This window comes from Bos taurus, chromosome X (genome assembly GCF_002263795.3).
Source record: "Bos taurus isolate L1 Dominette 01449 registration number 42190680 breed Hereford chromosome X, ARS-UCD2.0, whole genome shotgun sequence".
NCBI lineage: Eukaryota > Metazoa > Chordata > Mammalia > Artiodactyla > Bovidae > Bos > Bos taurus.
In genome coordinates this window covers 87,336,048-87,356,651 of record NC_037357.1, presented here as the reverse complement: position 1 = coordinate 87,356,651, position 20,604 = coordinate 87,336,048, and the positions used below count along the sequence as shown (strand labels likewise).

General features: G+C 50.7%; 1 protein-coding gene across 9 annotated transcripts; it reads right to left on the bottom strand.

Moving 5' to 3' along the window:
- Positions 1 to 132: 132 nt before the first annotated feature.
- LOC100848555 (X antigen family member 5) lies at positions 133 to 20,536 on the bottom strand. Of its 9 annotated transcripts, none has more exons than XM_010821937.3 (5): positions 20,434 to 20,536; positions 6,471 to 6,550; positions 5,930 to 6,026; positions 2,651 to 2,776; positions 133 to 300 (listed from the first exon to the last, which is right to left on the bottom strand). In XM_010821937.3, exons 2-5 carry the CDS (start codon positions 6,540 to 6,542, stop codon positions 278 to 280), a joined length of 318 nt encoding a protein of 105 aa, XP_010820239.1. In that variant the 5' UTR covers positions 6,543 to 6,550; positions 20,434 to 20,536; the 3' UTR covers positions 133 to 277. The 9 variants fall into 9 exon arrangements, with proteins under 9 accessions (XP_010820239.1, XP_010820241.1, XP_010820238.1 ...); XM_010821939.4 differs by lacking the exon at positions 20,434 to 20,536 and adding an exon at positions 19,930 to 20,010; XM_010821936.4 differs by lacking the exon at positions 20,434 to 20,536 and adding an exon at positions 19,418 to 19,544.
- Between the last annotated feature and the right edge of the window lie 68 nt (positions 20,537 to 20,604).

Genomic DNA, 20,604 nt, shown 5'->3' with positions numbered 1-20,604 from the left:
GTAGAAAAAAATGACACACAAAAATTATGTCCCTCTATACCAGATCAAACAAAATATAAAATTTCCCAAAAAGGTGTAATTTTCAGTAGCATCAAATACCTAGAAATAAATTTAACAAAAGATGTATAAGACTTCTTTGGACAATGCTGCAAGGCTTTATTGAATTTTTTGTTTCAAACTTTTTAAATGTTATAGTAGTTTCAGAGGCAATATTGAGAGAATTTTAAGAGCCACATTTTCAACACAAGAACAGCCTGCATGGTTAGTTTGTCTTCATTCAAATCTGCGGTTTTCCTTCACCTGTAAGTTAACAAACATTTGGGATTATTAGTTAGAACTTTATTGAGATGACACTAAAGGGATACAGAGGACACTACAGTTTTAGTTTTATAAAATTGACTAAAACCAGAACCCTAAGGATGACCAACCCTTGGCTTTATCTACAGTTAAACCTCTGTAGAGACTTTGAAGGTAGACTTTCAGGCACATTAACCACATTTGCTAAACACATCCCTCTTTCTAGTGGTACAGAGAAACAGACTATTCAAGTTCAGAAGTGATTAAACCCAATGCTTCTATTCAGAAGTAGTTTTAAGTAGAAAGTACAATTTTTTATATTTTTAGTAAAAATCCAACCAAACAATAAAAAACCTAAGAAACAAAAGAAACTTTTTAAAAGTTCATTTAAATGTTTTGACTTGAAAAAATATTAATATAGGTAGGATATCTAAAACAATAATGTCACACTTAGAATTGCTTAAATGAACAACAGAAAGGTTAGTAGTGCATTTGTTTTGGCTCTAATGTAGAAAAGTACAAAACTCTCTATGAGCCAGTTTAACCCTTACCTAGTAGTAAGTTAACCATTTGCCCCTGTTTGCATCCATACTCCTGCTCTAACTATGAGTAGTGACTTTTTATACACTTAAAAGCATTCCAGTTTGCATAATAAATTATGTGGTTATGCTAGTTTTAAGCCATTACCATCAAAGGTAACATCACATGGTGAAGGAAAACAGTACCATTTATCAGTGTAGGAGAAAAAAACCTGGAAAGCCAAATATCCAGATAGATAGATAATATAGTCAATATTTGTCTTTTTCATAATCCTTATTATGGATACTTGGCATTTTGTATTTTCTCCAAGATCATTTAAATTAGTAGGTCTTCTACTCACAAATATTTTTTTAAAGAGCAATCTCGATTTATTGGTTTTATTACTTTTCCTTCTCCTAATGATTCATACCTGTCTTAAGAATCCCCTTTCTTTCCCCTTAGATTTTGTTGCCTTTTATTTTTTTTATATTGAATGTTCATGTAGTTTACCACCTTTTTCTTTTTTAATAGCATATGTATTTAAGGCTATGATCTTCCTATGAGTACATCTTAGCCATGTTTAACAGGTTCCTGGAAGTAGCCTGCAAACTGTCTTGTAATATAAAATGTCTTGTAATGTAAAATGGACCAGGACTGTGAAGTGAAAATATTTAGAAGACTAATGCAGGGTAATTTCTTCCCTAAACATCAAGTGCTTCACACTTCAGTTATGACCTTTGAAATTCAATCTTACCAATTTGATGCCTCAAGGCACAAAATTTTCATGCCACATTTGACATGGTTAGAGGTGATTATATCAGTGTCCACATTTTATTAGGAACAGTAGCTTATTAAGACTGATAGTGGAGACAGGGAGCATACTCAGCATAGGTTATGTTACTAACACTAACCTTGAGCATCCCTGACTACATGCACTCTCTCTACTTGATCAGCCACAAAGATTAGAAAACTAGACTTTCTCTTGATATTTTATTAGTCATTTTTGAGGCTTAATTCAAGAAAGGATTTAAAATGCAACTGTTTATAATTTTGTCAATTATACATAAATAAAACTGGAAAAAAATAAAATGCAATTGTCATTAAGAGCCAGAGAATTCAGAATTCAACAGAATCTGAGGAGAGGCATCAGAACTTGAACAGTAAAACAAACATCAAGCAAAGTGTTTTTGTTCATTTTCTTAGTAGTGATGAAACTTCAAATGTAATTTGACTCAGGTCAGGATTTGATGATTTATAATAAAAATCTCATAAAATAGCTTATCTTTGTATTATATGCAACAGAACCAGAATAAGCAATAATGAGAACTAAAAATAATTTTTCAATATCTTATTTGAAGTCACTATTTTTAGAAGAGCAAAGATGAGTTTAGAAGTTAAGGGGTTTGCCCAAGAGTCACACAAATTATGTTAAGAGTTGGTACTAGAACCTACTTCAGGGTTTCAGTGTATTTCATACAAACTGATGCGTGTTACAAATGCATTACATATTTGTTAAATGCAGAGCTCTATAAAAATATCTGAAAATTATTATTAACTGTTGGTTGAAAGGCTTATACTTAAAAGCTTTTATTTTATAATTCAGTATGGCTTTGACCCAATTTGTTTATATACCTGATGTTCCATGGGCATTTAAGCTCTGAACTACATTTCAAATAATCTGTATTTATGTGAACTGTATTAAAATAACAGTAACATTATCTCTGTATTTATGTGAACTGTATTAAAATAACAGTAACATTATCTCTGTATTATTAAAAATGTAATATTGTGGACAACAGACACTCTAATTCACATGCTTAATAAGATAACATACCCGCTTCCGGCATTTTTATGGGCTCTAGATTTGGCACTCCCTTCCCCTCGACATCAGGGCCATCTCCATGCTCAGAACCGGTCTTTGGCTCAGCCAGTTCCTGTTGAGAAGCCTCCAGGGAAGGCCCTTGCAAATAAATAGTTTATCAATTTAAGAAATAAAACATGAGATATGAATAAGGGAATGGTAATATTCATTCCTTCAAGGTTATGAAATAAAAGCCTTAGGCTACTGCAGTAATACATGTGATGCATGAGAATCACAAGAGCATTGTTTCAGGAGTCTGTTACCAAACACCAGGAAAACAGGGTTTTATTACCCCTCTTCCTTTTGCAAGACTGCCCTCAAACAAATTAGGTACTCCTTTTGTACTTATGCATACTGTAATTGTGACTGTACTTACCAATGATCTTTTGGATCTCTCTGACTAGACTGTGAGCTCTCTTACATGGCATGAGCAGACAACAATAAATATTGAATGGGGGGAAGAAGTCTTTAAAAAATACCTCAAACTGGTTAACCTTCTGCAAACTGACTGTTATGTTCCTCTTCAAAAATGTAGTTTTATGAATGACAGGAAACTAAAGAACTATTCCAGATTAAAGAAGATTAAATAGACATGATGACTAAAATACATTACATGATCCTGGACTGGACTCTGGATCAAAAAAAATTCTGTAAAGGGAATTATCAGGACAACTGGAGATACTTGAATATACACTGTGTATTTTATGATTGCATATTCTCACTAATTTCTTGATTTTGATAACCATACACTGATCAGCCAAAAAATGACTTTTTCTTTGTTCTTGAGCTATATATACATTACTGTACTTACAGTAAAAGGTCATAATATGTGAACCTTTATCTAAATGACTCAGTATTAAAAAGAGCCAACACATCAGTAAGTGTGTATATGTGTGTGTGTGTATATATACAGGAGAAGGGAAGAGGATATGAAACCAATGTGGTAAAAACTATTAACAATTGGTAAATCTAGGTGAAAAGTATCAGTTAATTGTTCTAGGCTTGCAAATTCTATGTAAATTTTATGTTTTAGAAATATAAAGTAAAAATTAAAGAGAAGATATGATGTCTACATTGTACTTCAGGAAGACAATAATTATTTTTAATTGTGGTTTAAAAACATATTAACAGGAAATTCCCTGGAGGTCCAGTGGTTAGGACTCTGCACTTTCATTGACAAGTACCCAGGTTCAATCCATGGTCAGGGAACTAAGATCCCACTAAGTCATGTGGCATGCTCAAAAAAAATTTTTTTAGACAACAACAACAAATTACCACCTTAACCATTTTTAAGTGTATAGTTCAGTAATGCATCATTAACAGAAACTAGGAGTGGACTTTACGTATTTGTTTTCCTGTATTTTGAAACATTTTAAATGTCAGTCTAAGAATTAATTATTTCTGTATTTTGCTGTAGTGTACTAAAAACAGTGAGCCTCAGCTAGCTACAAAGCCTCAAGTCTACACCACATATAGGATTTCAATTACAAGTAAAATGTAATTTTCTGAAGGGTTATCTGAGTGGATTTGCGGTCTGTAACAAATCTTACAGTTGTGATGCCCACCCTCTATTGGGGTAACCAGAAACTTATTTCATTAAAATAAATAATATTTAAGTCCAAACATCCAATATGTAACTTTCCATAAATGAATCCCATTTTTGGTACCAAAAGTAACAGCAAAATTATGAATAACAGTCAAATATACAGTGAGGATAAAGGAAGTATGATAGAAGGAAATGAAATGGGCATAGTTGCCCATCAAATTCTAGAAACTTTTAATAGTGGCCTGAGTTATATAAATGCTTTGCTTCAAAATACTGTATATATGCAGGAGAAATAATTTCTGTCTTTATGTTAATCTTAGAATAATCTTCTGAGGACTTCCCTGGTGGCACAGTAGAAAGGAATTCACCTGCCTTGCATAGGATATGGGTTCAATCCCTGGTCTGGGAAGATTCCACATGTTGCACAGCAACTAAGTCCATGTGCCACAACTACTGAGTCCCCTTGAGGCACAATTACTGAGTCTGTATACCACAAGTACTGAGCACACACACTACAACTATTGAAGCCTGTGCCCTCTAGGGCCCATGAATCGCAATTACTAAGCCTGGGTGCCATGTCCTCCACAAATAAAAGCCACCTCAATGAGAAGCCTGCACACTGCAACAAAGAGTAGCCCCTGCTCACTGGAACAAGAGCGCGCCCACATGCTGCAATGAAGACAGAACACAACCAAAATAATTATTTTTTAAAAATCATACTAAACCAGTATGCCAGTACCCTGAACTATTGAGCTTTAATCAAACTTCCATGTAAAAATATCAATTACATAAACAATGGCCATCATTCAGGACTCATTTCTGGAGTCTCTGTCCTACTACATTCAACTGGGCCAATACTGAGAAACATTACAGTACAGATATTTGAGTTTTAAGCAAAATCATTCACCTTATTTACAGCCACATTCACGATAAGGAGACTCCAACTTTGGAGTGAAATACAGATTTTGTATTCAATAGTCAAATGCTCTTTGACAAACACAATCCTTGAGCCTCAATTTTCTCATTTATAAAATAGAAGAAATTTATTACAGTGAGGGATTACCCTAAGCTACAAACTATACTCTCTTCACTTTTCCAGCCAATTTTCAGGCCATAAATCACCCAGTCACTCAGTCGTGTCCGACCCTCTGCAACCCCATGGATAGCCTCACTGTGGGAAGAGTAAGATCTCCAGGAGATCTTCCCGACCCAGGGATTGAACCCGCGTCTCCCTCATTGTAGGCAGACACTTTACCGTCTGAGCCACGGATTGAACCCCCGTCTCCCGCATTGTAGGCAGACACTTTACCGTCTGAGCCACGGATTGAACCCGCGTCTCCCGCATTGTAAGCAGACGCTTTACCGTCTGAGCCAAGGATTGCACCCACGTCTGCCTACAATGCGGGAGACGCGGGTTCAATCCCTGGGTCGGGAAGATCTCCTGGAGAAGGAAATGGCAACCCACTCCAGTATTCTTGCCTGAAAATCCCATGGACGGAGAAGCCTGGTAGGCTACAGTCCATGGGGTTGCAGAGGGTCGGACACCACTGAGCGACTTCACTTTTACTTTCAGGCCATGTTTGAGATCCCTTTCTACTGCTTTCTTTCCTTCTATTACTAGTATATCATAATACAAGAGACATAAAAGTGCGTGCATGCATGCGTACACACACACACACAGGCATTCCTCTTCCCTTTCCCTTCACCTGGAGATGCAGATGCTCCTTCATCCTTTCTCTCTTGACCAGGTGTAATGCCCTTTCCTTCAATTGGTAGCTCCTCTGCAGGTTCCTCAACCTCGATCTTTAGATGTGTGTGCACAAATGAAAAATTGTGTTACTAATATGTGTCAACAATATAAATACACAGAATATAAACATATTTGATCATAAATAACTCTAAAGACATTTTTCCAATACTACTCACACTTACTCTTAATAAACTTACTCTTCCCACAGTGAGGCTATTCTAAGAACAGTTACCCACAGACTTCAGAAGCTATTTTAATCAATGTTGGGATGGATGTGTGCAATTTTGTTGTTAATAAGCTTGAGAAGAATGTCATCAGCCACATTCCCCAGGAACATAACAGCATACATACAGGCAACACCAGAATATAATCCTCCTGGATCAATGTTCCTTATTACATGGAATACCGTTATGATTATATTGTTCAACAATACCTACAGGAATTAATTTTTAATAATAAAAAACGTCAAATGTTAAAATACTTAAAGCCACACTTACAAGTGCCTGGGGATATGCACGACCAAAACCTCTTCCTTTAGGCCTGTATGTTGACTTTATTCTTCGACTCATATTTCCCACTGTAAACAGAATATTGTCATTTGGAAAATACCCTTAAGAGAAAAATTATATTTGAACACTTCCCTGGCCAAATAATGATGTATACTATTTTTGTAAAATTGAAAATATTTTCAAAATAACTCTCAAGGTAATTTAATTGTGTGTGTGCTTTCCAATTACAGTAAATCTGGCTACTTGCAAAAGCAACTATTTGTTATGGCTAAATAGACTGAAAAATCATCTTAAAACACACAGTAAAAGAACATATATATACACACACACGATTTTTTTTATCACGCCACATGGCTTTTGGGATCTTAGTTCCCAGACCAGGGTTTGATCCCAGGCCAACCACAGTAAAGCATGGAGTCCTAACCACGGGAGGATCAGGGAATTACCAAGAATACATTTCTGATGAGTTTTGATCTCACAACTTGATTCACCATCATAGAGACATTTAGTGAAACACTGCTGGAAATTTAAAACTTGACTGTTGATAAGAGTGTCACATTCTCATTTGCCAAGCCCATTCTCTTCCCTCCCCCATCATAAAGTTTTACTGGAACACAAAATCACTTACTCATTTACATTTTTTCTATAGCTATATTTGCACTAAAATGGCAGAGTCGAGCTATGGAAATGAAGATTCTACGAGACACTCGCCTTCCTTCGCACCCTTTTCGAGGCATTACTAATCTCGCAGTGCAGTCACAACCCTCACAGTGGTCAGTTTCTAGACCTTTCCATGACCTCCTGCCCCGCCCCCAGGACCCGAGCCCCGCAACCGCCTCTGGATTCTGTGCTGTGGTCAGTTCCAGAACCTCCAAGACCCAGACACAGCAAATAACATACCCGTGACTCACCCCAACTTCATCTGACTCCCTGACCTAGTCGACCCACCACCCTCCCTCTCCCGCCACCAGGACAAGAGCTATGGCGGCCGCGACACCTGTGAGGAGAAAGACAACTCGATGACCTTGCTCCTCAGAGGCTAAAGACCACACTGCCCACTCGCCAGAAACCCGATGGCTCGCCCTCACATGCATGCACACTTAAACTCCAGGCAAGTAAGATCTATGGCCCTACCTGGTGAGTTTCAGCCAGGTAAAAAGAACCCAGACGTTAAGATGCGAACCGAACAGCTCGACACCCAGACCACGTTACGCACGCGGATCGCCAATGGCTGACGGGAAAGCACGCAACCCTGGGCATGCGCACTATGTTTCTCGTGTGCCGCTTGGGCTGGTTTCCCCGCCCCCTCCCCCTGTCTGCATGGATGACCCCCCCACCCCGCCGCCCGCCACCTCCCCTCAAAGAGTAACTCCCGTTTCTGTGCTCTGTCGTCAGTTCTAACGCCTCCAGGACCCAGATACCTCCAGTAGCACCCCAAGACTCACCCCACCTTCATCTGACTCCCTGAACTCCACCGCCCACTGCCCTAACACCCCCCCCCCGCCACCAGAACAAGAGATATGGCGGCTGACCTCGAGGACCTTCCTCTTTAAAAGTTAAAGATGGCACCGCCTGACCCGCCCAAAGCCCACTGGCTCCCTCTGAAACACATGCACACTTAAACTCCAGACACGAAATATCGGTGGCTCTACCTGGTGAGTCTCAGCCAGGTAGAAAGAACCCAGATGTTAAGACGCGACCCGAACAGCTCGGCACCCAGACCACGTTACGCACGCGGCACGCCAATGGCCGACGGGAAGGCACGCAACCCTGGGCATGCGCACTATGTTTCTCGTGCACCACTTGGACTGCTTTCCCCGCCCCTCCCCCTCTCTGCATGGATGACCCCGCCGCCACCTTCCCTCAACGGATAACTCCCGTTTCTGTGCTCCGTCGTCAGTTCTAATGCCTCCAGGACCCAGATACCTCCAGTAGCACCCCAAGACTCACCCCACCTTCATCTGACTCCCTGACCTCCACCGCCCACTGCCCTAACCCCCCCGCCACCAGAACAAGAGATATGGCGGCTGACCTCGAGGACCTTCCTCTTTAAAAGTTAAAGATGGCACCGCCTGACCCGCCCAAAGCCCACTGGCTCCCTCTGAAACACATGCACACTTAAACTCCAGACACGAAATATCGGTGGCTCTACCTGGTGAGTCTCAGCCAGGTAGAAAGAACCCAGATGTTAAGACGCGACCCGAACAGCTCGGCACCCAGACCACGTTACGCACGCGGCACGCCAATGGCCGACGGGAAGGCACGCAACCCTGGGCATGCGCACTATGTTTCACGTGCATCACTTGGACTGGTTTCCCCGCCCCTCCCCCTCTCTGCATGGATGACCCCCACCCCACGCCACCTCCCCTCAACGGGTAACTCCCGTTTCTGTGCTCCGTCGTCAGTTCTAACGCCTCCAGGACCCAGATACCTCCAGTAGCACCCCAAGACTCACCCCACCTTCATCTGACTCCCTGACCTCCACCGCCCGCTGCCCTAACCCCCCCCCCCCCGCCACCAGAACAAGAGATATGGCGGCTGACCTCGAGGACCTTCCTCTTTAAAAGTTAAAGATGGCACCGCCTGACCCGCCCAAAGCCCACTGGCTCCCTCTGAAACACATGCACACTTAAACTCCAGACACGAAATATCGGTGGCTCTACCTGGTGAGTCTCAGCCAGGTAGAAAGAACCCAGACGTTAAGACGCGACCAGAACAGCTGGGCACCCAGAGCACGTTACGCATGCGGATCGCCAATGGCTGACGGGAAGGCACGCAACCCTGGGCATGCGTGCTAAGTTTCTCGTGCGCCACCTGGGCTGGTTTCCCCGCTTCTCACCGTCTCCGCTTGAGTGACCCCGCCCCCACTCCGCGCCACCTCCCCTCAAAGGATAACTCCCGTTACTGTGCTCTGTCGTCAGTTCTAACGTCTCCAGGACCCAGATACCTCCAGTAGCGCCCCAAGACTCACCCCCACCTTCATCTGACTCCCTGACCTCCACCGCCTGCTGCCCTAACTCTCCCGCCACCAGAACAAGAGATATGGCGGCTGACCTCGAGGACCTTCCTCTTTAAAAGTTAAAGATGGCACTGCCCGACCCGCCCAAAGCCCACTGGCTCCCTCTGAAACACATGCACACTTAAACTCCAGACACGAAATATCGGGGGCTCTACCTGGTGAGTCTCAGCCAGGTAGAAAGAACCCAGATGTTAAGACGCGACCCGAACAGCTCGGCACCCAGACCACGTTACGCACGCGGCACGCCAATGGCCGACGGGAAGGCACCCAACCCTGGGCATGCGCACTATGTTTCTCCTGCGCGGCTTGGGCTGGTTTCTCCGCCCCTTCCCCCTCTCCGCGAGGATGACCCCACCCCCGCCCCCCGCAATGGATAACTACCGTTTCTGCGCTCCGTCGTCAGTTCTAACACCTCCAGGACCCAGATACCTCCAGTAGCACCCCAAGACTCACCCCACCTTCATCTGACTCCCTGAACTCCACCGCCCACTGCCCTAACACCCCCCCCCCGCCACCAGAACAAGAGATATGGTGGCTGACCTCGAGGACCTTCCTCTTTAAAAGTTAAAGATGGCACCACCTGACCCGCCCAAAGCCCACTGGCTCCCTCTGAAACACATGCACACTTAAACTCCAGACACGAAATATCGGTGGCTCTACCTGGTGAGTCTCAGCCAGGTAGAAAGAACCCAGATGTTAAGACGCGACCCGAACAGCTCGGCACCCAGACCACGTTACGCACGCGGCACGCCAATGGCCGACGGGAAGGCACGCAACCCTGGGCATGCGCACTATGTTTCACGTGCATCACTTGGACTGCTTTCCCCGCCCCTCCCCCTCTCTGCATGGATGACCCCCACCCCACGCCACCTCCCCTCAACGGATAACTCCCGTTTCTGTGCTCCGTCGTCAGTTCTAACGCCTCCAGGACCCAGATACCTCCAGTAGCACCCCAAGACTCACCCCACCTTCATCTGACTCCCTGACCTCCACCGCCCGCTGCCCTAACCCCCCCCCCCGCAACCAGAACAAGAGATATGGCGGCTGACCTCGAGGACCTTCCTCTTTAAAAGTTAAAGATGGCACTGCCCGACCCGCCCAAAGCCCACTGGCTCCCTCTGAAACACATGCACACTTAAACTCCAGACACGAAATATCGGTGGCTCTACCTGGTGAGTCTCAGCCAGGTAGAAAGAACCCAGATGTTAAGACGCGACCCGAACAGCTCGGCACCCAGACCACGTTACGCACGCGGCACGCCAATGGCCGAAGGGAAGGCACGCAACCCTGGGCATGCGCACTATATTTCTCGTGCGCCGCTTGGGCTGGTTTCTCCGCCCCTTCCCCCTCTCCGCGAGTATGACCCCAACCCCGCCCCCCGCAATGGATAACTACCGTTTCTGCGCTCTGTCGTCAGTTCTAACACCTCCAGGACCCATATACTTCCAGTAGCACCCCAAGACTCACCCCACCTTCATCTGACTCCCTGAACTCCACCGCCCACTGCCCTAACCCCCCCCCCCCCCCGCCACCAGAACAAGAGATATGGCGGCTGACCTCGAGGACCTTCCTCTTTAAAAGTTAAAGATGGCACCGCCTGACCCGCCCAAACCCCACTGGCTCCCTCTGAAACACATGCACACTTAAACTCCAGACACGAAATATCGGTGGCTCTACCTGGTGAGTCTCAGCCAGGTAGAAAGAACCCAGATGTTAAGACGCGACCCGAACAGCTCGGCACCCAGACCACGTTACGCACGCGGCACGCCGATGGCCGACGGGAAGGCACGCAACCCTGGGCATGCGCACTATGTTTCACGTGCATCACTTGGACTGCTTTCCCCGCCCCTCCCCCTCTCTGCATGGATGACCCCCACCCCACGCCACCTCCCCTCAACGGGTAACTCCCGTTTCTGTGCTCCGTCGTCAGTTCTAACGCCTCCAGGACCCAGATACCTCCAGTAGCACCCCAAGACTCACCCCACCTTCATCTGACTCCCTGACCTCCACCGCCCGCGGCCCTAACCCCCCCCCCCCCGCAACCAGAACAAGAGATATGGCGGCTGACCTCGAGGACCTTCCTCTTTAAAACTTAAAGATGGCACTGCCCGACCCGCCCAAAGCCCACTGGCTCCCTCTGAAACACATGCACACTTAAACTCCAGACACAAAATATCGGTGGCTCTACCTGGTGAGTCTCAGCCAGGTAGAAAGAACCCAGATGTTAAGACGCGACCCGAACAGCTCGGCACCCAGACCACGTTACGCACGCGGCACGCCAATGGCCGACGGGAAGGCACCCAACCCTGGGCATGCGCACTATGTTTCTCCTGCGCGGCTTGGGCTGGTTTCTCCGCCCCTTCCCCCTCTCCGCGAGGATGACCCCACCCCCGCCCCCCGCAATGGATAACTACCGTTTCTGCGCTCTGTCGTCAGTTCTAACACCTCCAGGACCCAGATACCTCCAGTAGCACCCCAAGACTCACCCCACCTTCATCTGACTCCCTGAACTCCACCGCCCACTGCCCTAACACCCCCCCCCCGCCACCAGAACAAGAGATATGGTGGCTGACCTCGAGGACCTTCCTCTTTAAAAGTTAAAGATGGCACCACCTGACCCGCCCAAAGCCCACTGGCTCCCTCTGAAACACATGCACACTTAAACTCCAGACACGAAATATCGGTGGCTCTACCTGGTGAGTCTCAGCCAGGTAGAAAGAACCCAGATGTTAAGACGCGACCCGAACAGCTCGGCACCCAGACCACGTTACGCACGCGGCACGCCAATGGCCGACGGGAAGGCACGCAACCCTGGGCATGCGCACTATGTTTCACGTGCATCACTTGGACTGCTTTCCCCGCCCCTCCCCCTCTCTGCATGGATGACCCCCACCCCACGCCACCTCCCCTCAACGGATAACTCCCGTTTCTGTGCTCCGTCGTCAGTTCTAACGCCTCCAGGACCCAGATACCTCCAGTAGCACCCCAAGACTCACCCCACCTTCATCTGACTCCCTGACCTCCACCGCCCGCTGCCCTAACCCCCCCCCCCCGCCACCAGAACAAGAGATATGGCGGCTGACCTCGAGGACCTTCTTCTTTAAAAGTTAAAGATGGCACCGCCTGACCCGCCCAAAGCCCACTGGCTCCCTCTGAAACACATGCACACTTAAACTCCAGACACGAAATATCGGTGGCTCTACCTGGTGAGTCTCAGCCAGGTAGAAAGAACCCAGACGTTAAGACGCGACCAGAACAGCTCGGCACCCAGAGCACGTTACGCATGCGGATCGCCAATGGCTGACGGGAAGGCACGCAACCCTGGGCATGCGTGCTATGTTTCTCGTGCGCCACTTGGGCTGGTTTCCCCGCTTCTCACCGTCTCCGCTTGAGTGACCCCGCCCCCACTCCGCGCCACCTCCCCTCAAAGGATAACTCCCGTTTCTGTGCTCTGTCGTCAGTTCTAACGTCTCCAGGACCCAGATACCTCCAGTAGCGCCCCAAGACTCACCCCCACCTTCATCTGACTCCCTGACCTCCACCGCCTGCTGCCCTAACTCTCCCGCCACCAGAACAAGAGAGATGGCGGATGACCTCGAGGACCTTCCTCTTTAAAACTTAAAGATGGCACTGCCCGACCCGCCCAAAGCCCACTGGCTCCCTCTGAAACACATGCACACTTAAACTCCAGACACAAAATATCGGTGGCTCTACCTGGTGAGTCTCAGCCAGGTAGAAAGAACCCAGATGTTAAGACGCGACCCGAACAGCTCGGCACCCAGACCACGTTACGCACGCGGCACGCCAATGGCCGACGGGAAGGCACCCAACCCTGGGCATGCGCACTATGTTTCTCCTGCGCGGCTTGGGCTGGTTTCTCCGCCCCTTCCCCCTCTCCGCGAGGATGACCCCACCCCCGCCCCCCGCAATGGATAACTACCGTTTCTGCGCTCTGTCGTCAGTTCTAACACCTCCAGGACCCAGATACCTCCAGTAGCACCCCAAGACTCACCCCACCTTCATCTGACTCCCTGAACTCCACCGCCCACTGCCCTAACACCCCCCCCCCCGCCACCAGAACAAGAGATATGGTGGCTGACCTCGAGGACCTTCCTCTTTAAAAGTTAAAGATGGCACCACCTGACCCGCCCAAAGCCCACTGGCTCCCTCTGAAACACATGCACACTTAAACTCCAGACACGAAATATCGGTGGCTCTACCTGGTGAGTCTCAGCCAGGTAGAAAGAACCCAGATGTTAAGACGCGACCCGAACAGCTCGGCACCCAGACCACGTTACGCACGCGGCACGCCAATGGCCGACGGGAAGGCACGCAACCCTGGGCATGCGCACTATGTTTCACGTGCATCACTTGGACTGCTTTCCCCGCCCCTCCCCCTCTCTGCATGGATGACCCCCACCCCACGCCACCTCCCCTCAACGGGTAACTCCCGTTTCTGTGCTCCGTCGTCAGTTCTAACGCCTCCAGGACCCAGATACCTCCAGTAGCACCCCAAGACTCACCCCACCTTCATCTGACTCCCTGACCTCCACCGCCCGCTGCCCTAACCCCCCCCCCCCCCCGCAACCAGAACAAGAGATATGGCGGCTGACCTCGAGGACCTTCCTCTTTAAAACTTAAAGATGGCACTGCCCGACCCGCCCAAAGCCCACTGGCTCCCTCTGAAACACATGCACACTTAAACTCCAGACACAAAATATCGGTGGCTCTACCTGGTGAGTCTCAGCCAGGTAGAAAGAACCCAGATGTTAAGACGCGACCCGAACAGCTCGGCACCCAGACCACGTTACGCACGCGGCACGCCAATGGCCGACGGGAAGGCACCCAACCCTGGGCATGCGCACTATGTTTCTCCTGCGCGGCTTGGGCTGGTTTCTCCGCCCCTTCCCCCTCTCCGCGAGGATGACCCCACCCCCGCCCCCCGCAATGGATAACTACCGTTTCTGCGCTCTGTCGTCAGTTCTAACACCTCCAGGACCCAGATACCTCCAGTAGCACCCCAAGACTCACCCCACCTTCATCTGACTCCCTGAACTCCACCGCCCACTGCCCTAACACCCCCCCCCCGCCACCAGAACAAGAGATATGGTGGCTGACCTCGAGGACCTTCCTCTTTAAAAGTTAAAGATGGCACCACCTGACCCGCCCAAAGCCCACTGGCTCCCTCTGAAACACATGCACACTTAAACTCCAGACACGAAATATCGGTGGCTCTACCTGGTGAGTCTCAGCCAGGTAGAAAGAACCCAGATGTTAAGACGCGACCCGAACAGCTCGGCACCCAGACCACGTTACGCACGCGGCACGCCAATGGCCGACGGGAAGGCACGCAACCCTGGGCATGCGCACTATGTTTCACGTGCATCACTTGGACTGCTTTCCCCGCCCCTCCCCCTCTCTGCATGGATGACCCCCACCCCACGCCACCTCCCCTCAACGGATAACTCCCGTTTCTGTGCTCCGTCGTCAGTTCTAACGCCTCCAGGACCCAGATACCTCCAGTAGCACCCCAAGACTCACCCCACCTTCATCTGACTCCCTGACCTCCACCGCCCGCTGCCCTAACCCCCCCCCCCCCCCGCCACCAGAACAAGAGATATGGCGGCTGACCTCGAGGACCTTCTTCTTTAAAAGTTAAAGATGGCACCGCCTGACCCGCCCAAAGCCCACTGGCTCCCTCTGAAACACATGCACACTTAAACTCCAGACACGAAATATCGGTGGCTCTACCTGGTGAGTCTCAGCCAGGTAGAAAGAACCCAGACGTTAAGACGCGACCAGAACAGCTCGGCACCCAGAGCACGTTACGCATGCGGATCGCCAATGGCTGACGGGAAGGCACGCAACCCTGGGCATGCGTGCTATGTTTCTCGTGCGCCACTTGGGCTGGTTTCCCCGCTTCTCACCGTCTCCGCTTGAGTGACCCCGCCCCCACTCCGCGCCACCTCCCCTCAAAGGATAACTCCCGTTTCTGTGCTCTGTCGTCAGTTCTAACGTCTCCAGGACCCAGATACCTCCAGTAGCGCCCCAAGACTCACCCCCACCTTCATCTGACTCCCTGACCTCCACCGCCTGCTGCCCTAACTCTCCCGCCACCAGAACAAGAGAGATGGCGGATGACCTCGAGGACCTTCCTCTTTAAAACTTAAAGATGGCACTGCCCGACCCGCCCAAAGCCCACTGGCTCCCTCTGAAACACATGCACACTTAAACTCCAGACACGAAATATCGGTGGCTCTACCTGGTGAGTCTCAGCCAGGTAGAAAGAACCCAGATGTTAAGACGCGACCCGAACAGCTCGGCACCCAGAGCACGTTACGCACGCGGCACGCCAATGGCCGACGGGAAGGCACGCAACCCTGGGCATGCGCACTATGTTTCACGTGCATCACTTGGACTGCTTTCCCCGCCCCTCCCCCTCTCTGCATGGATGACCCCCACCCCACGCCACCTCCCCTCAACGGGTAACTCCCGTTTCTGTGCTCCGTCGTCAGTTCTAACGCCTCCAGGACCCAGATACCTCCAGTAGCACCCCAAGACTCACCCCACCTTCATCTGACTCCCTGACCTCCACCGCCCGCTGCCCTAACCCCCCCCCCCCCGCAACCAGAACAAGAGATATGGCGGCTGACCTCGAGGACCTTCCTCTTTAAAACTTAAAGATGGCACTGCCCGACCCGCCCAAAGCCCACTGGCTCCCTCTGAAACACATGCACACTTAAACTCCAGACACAAAATATCGGTGGCTCTACCTGGTGAGTCTCAGCCAGGTAGAAAGAACCCAGATGTTAAGACGCGACCCGAACAGCTCGGCACCCAGACCACGTTACGCACGCGGCACGCCAATGGCCGACGGGAAGGCACCCAACCCTGGGCATGCGCACTATGTTTCTCCTGCGCGGCTTGGGCTGGTTTCTCCGCCCCTTCCCCCTCTCCGCGAGGATGACCCCACCCCCCCCCCCGCAATGGATAACTACCGTTTCTGCGCTCTGTCGTCAGTTCTAACACCTCCAGGACCCAGATACCTCCAGTAGCACCCCAAGACTCACCCCACCTTCATCTGACTCCCTGAACTCCACCGCCCACTGCCCTAACCCCCCCCCCCCGCCACCAGAACAAGAGATATGGTGGCTGACCTCGAGGACCTTCCTCTTTAAAAGTTAAAGATGGCACCACCTGACCCGCCCAAAGCCCACTGGCTCCCTCTGAAACACATGCACACTTAAACTCCAGACACGAAATATCGGTGGCTCTACCTGGTGAGTCTCAGCCAGGTAGAAAGAACCCAGATGTTAAGACGCGACCCGAACAGCTCGGCACCCAGACCACGTTACGCACGCGGCACGCCAATGGCCGACGGGAAGGCACGCAACCCTGGGCATGCGCACTATGTTTCACGTGCATCACTTGGACTGCTTTCCCCGCCCCTCCCCCTCTCTGCATGGATGACCCCCACCCCACGCCACCTCCCCTCAACGGATAACTCCCGTTTCTGTGCTCCGTCGTCAGTTCTAACGCCTCCAGGACCCAGATACCTCCAGTAGCACCCCAAGACTCACCCCACCTTCATCTGACTCCCTGACCTCCACCGCCCGCTGCCCTAACCCCCCCCCCCCCCCGCCACCAGAACAAGAGATATGGCGGCTGACCTCGAGGACCTTCTTCTTTAAAACTTAAAGATGGCACCGCCTGACCCGCCCAAAGCCCACTGGCTCCCTCTGAAACACATGCACACTTAAACTCCAGACACGAAATATCGGTGGCTCTACCTGGTGAGTCTCAGCCAGGTAGAAAGAACCCAGACGTTAAGACGCGACCAGAACAGCTCGGCACCCAGAGCACGTTACGCATGCGGATCGCCAATGGCTGACGGGAAGGCACGCAACCCTGGGCATGCGTGCTATGTTTCTCGTGCGCCACTTGGGCTGGTTTCCCCGCTTCTCACCGTCTCCGCTTGAGTGACCCCGCCCCCACTCCGCGCCACCTCCCCTCAAAGGATAACTCCCGTTTCTGTGCTCTGTCGTCAGTTCTAACGTCTCCAGGACCCAGATACCTCCAGTAGCGCCCCAAGACTCACCCCCACCTTCATCTGACTCCCTGACCTCCACCGCCTGCTGCCCTAACTCTCCCGCCACCAGAACAAGAGAGATGGCGGATGACCTCGAGGACCTTCCTCTTTAAAACTTAAAGATGGCACTGCCCGACCCGCCCAAAGCCCACTGGCTCCCTCTGAAACACATGCACACTTAAACTCCAGACACGAAATATCGGTGGCTCTACCTGGTGAGTCTCAGCCAGGTAGAAAGAACCCAGATGTTAAGACGCGACCCGAACAGCTCGGCACCCAGAGCACGTTACGCACGCGGCACGCCAATGGCCGACGGGAAGGCACGCAACCCTGGGCATGCGCACTATGTATCCCATGCGCCGCTTGGGCTGGTTTCCCCGACTCTCCCCCTCTCTGCATGGATGACCTCCACCCCACGCCACCTCCCCTCAACAGATAACTCCCGTCTCTGTGCTCTGTCGTCAGTTCTAACGCCCCGCCCCTCCCCCTCTCTGCATGGATGACACCCCCCCCCCCGCAACCTCCCCTCAACGGATAACTCCCGTTTCTGTGCTCTGTCCTCAGTTCTAACGCCTCCAGGACCCAGATACCTCCAGTAGCACCCCAAGACTCACCCCACCTTCATCTGACTCCCTGACCTCCAACGCCCGCTGCCCTAACTCTCCCGCCACCAGAACAAGAGAGATGGCGGCTGACCTCCAGGACCTTCCTCTTTAAAACTTAAAGATGGCACGGCCTGACCCACCCAAAGCCCACTGGCTCCCCCTGAAACACATGCACACTTAAACCCCAGACAGGAAATATCGGTGGCTCTACCTGTTAAGTCTCAGCCAGGTAGAAAGAACCCAGATGTTAAGACGCGACCCGAACAGCTCGGCACCCGACCACGTTACCCACGCGGCACCCCAATGGCCGACGGGAAGGCACGCAACCCTGGGCATACGCGCTATGTTTCTCGTGCGCCACTTGGGCTGGTTTCCCGGCTCCTCCCCGTCTCCGCATGGGTGACCCCCACCCCGCGCCACCTCCCCTCAACGGATAACTCCCGTTTCTGTGCTCTGTCCTCAGTTCTAACGCCTCCAGGACCCAGATACCTCCAGTAGCACCCCAAGACTCACCCCACCTTCATCTGACTCCCTGACCTCCACCGCCCACTGCCCTAACCCCCCTGCCACCAGAACAAGAGAGATGGCGGCTGACCTCGAGGACCTTCCTCTTTAAAAGTTAAAGATGGCACAGCCTGACACGCCCAAAGCCCACTGGCTCCCTCTGAAACACATGCACACTTAAACTCCAGACACGAAGTATCGGTGGCTCTACCTGGTGAGTCTCAGCCAGGTAGAAAGAACCCAAATGTTAAGACGCGACCCGAACAGCTCGGCACCCAGAGCACGTTACGCACGCGGATCGCCAATGGCTGACGGGAAGGCACGCAACCCTGGGCATGCGTGCTATGTTTCCCGTGCGCCACTTGGGCTGGTTTCCCGCTCCTCCCCGTCTCCGCTTGGGTGACCCCGCCCCCACTCCGCGCCACCTCCCCTCAAAGGATAACTCCCGTTTCTGTGCTCTGTCGTCAGTTCTAACGTCTCCAGGACCCAGATACCTCCAGTAGCACTCCAAGACTCACCCCCACCTTCATCTGACTCCCTGACCTCCACCGCCCGCTGCCCTAACTCTCCCGCCACCAGAACAAGAGATATGGCGGCTGACCTCGAGGACCTTCCTCTTCAAATGTTAAAGGCACCGCCTGACCCACCCAAAGCCCACTGGCTTCCCCTGAAACACATGCACACTTAAACTCCAGACAGGAAATATCGGTGGCTCTACCTGGTGAGTCTCAGCCAGGTAGAAAGAACCCAGACGTTAAGACGCGACTCGAACAGCTCGGCACCCGACCACGTTATGCACGCGGCACGCCAATGGCCGATGGGAAGGCACGCAACCCTGGGCATGCGCACTATGTTTCTCGTGTGCCGCTTGGGCTGGTTTCCCCGCCCCCTCCCCCTGTCTGCATGGATGACCCCCCCACCCCGCCGCCCGCCACCTCCCCTCAACGAGTAACTCCCGTTTCTGTGCTCTGTCGTCAGTTCTAAGGCTTCCAGGACCCAGACACCTCCAGTAGCACCCCAAGACTCACCCCACCTTCATCTGACTCCCTGACCTCCACCGCCCACTGCCCTAACTCTCCCGCCACCAGAACAAGAGATATGACAGCTGACCTCGAGGGCTTTCCTCTTTAAAATTTAAAGATGGCACCATCTGATGCACCCAAAGCCCACTGGCTCCCCCTGAAACACATGCATACTTAAACTCCAGACAGGAAATATCGGTGGACCTACCTGGTTAGACTTAGCCAAATAGAAAGAAGTGAAAGCTAAGATGCGAGCTGCAGAGCTCAGCACAGACCACGTTACACACGCTTCACAAGGGCTGACGGGAAAGCGCTCAACCCTGGGCATGTGCACTAAGTCTCCCGTGCACCATGTGGGCTGGTTTCCTCGCCCCTCCCCCCTCTCCGCATGGATGACTCGCTTCCGCCCCCCGCCACCTCCCCTCAATGGATAACTCCCGTTTCTGTGCTCTGTCATCAGTTCTAAGGCCTCCAGGACCCAGATACCTCCAATAGCACCCCAAGACTCACCCCACCTTCATCTGACTCCCTGACCTCCACTGCCCGCTGCCCTAACTCTCCCACCACCAGAACAAGAGCTATGGAGGCTGACCTCGAGGGCTTTCCCCTTCAAAAGTTAAAGATGGCACTGCCTGACCAGCCCAAAGCCCTCTGGCTTCCCCTGAAACACATGCACACTTAAACTCCAGACAGGAAATATCGGTGGACCTACCTGGTTAGTCTCAGCCAAATAGAAAGAAGCAAAAGCTATGATGCGAGCTGCAGAGCTCGACACGCAAATCACGTTACACACGCTGCACCGCAAGGGCTGATGGGAAACCGCGCAACCCGTCTCTCGTGCGCCAAGTGGGCTGGTTTCCCCGCCCAACTCCCCCAACAGATT

Excerpts from the sequence above, each read along its gene's own strand:
- LOC100848555 (XM_010821937.3), bottom strand. The coding sequence starts at position 6,542 with ATGAGTCGAAGAATAAAGTCAACATACAGGCCTAAAGGAAGAGGTTTT. Across the intron at positions 6,027-6,470 it reads GTGCATATCCCCAGGCACTT|ATCGAGGTTGAGGAACCTGC; the intron begins GTAAGTGTGGCT and ends ACACATCTAAAG. Across the intron at positions 2,777-5,929 it reads AGGAGCATCTGCATCTCCAG|GGCCTTCCCTGGAGGCTTCT; the intron begins GTGAAGGGAAAG and ends TTTATTTGCAAG.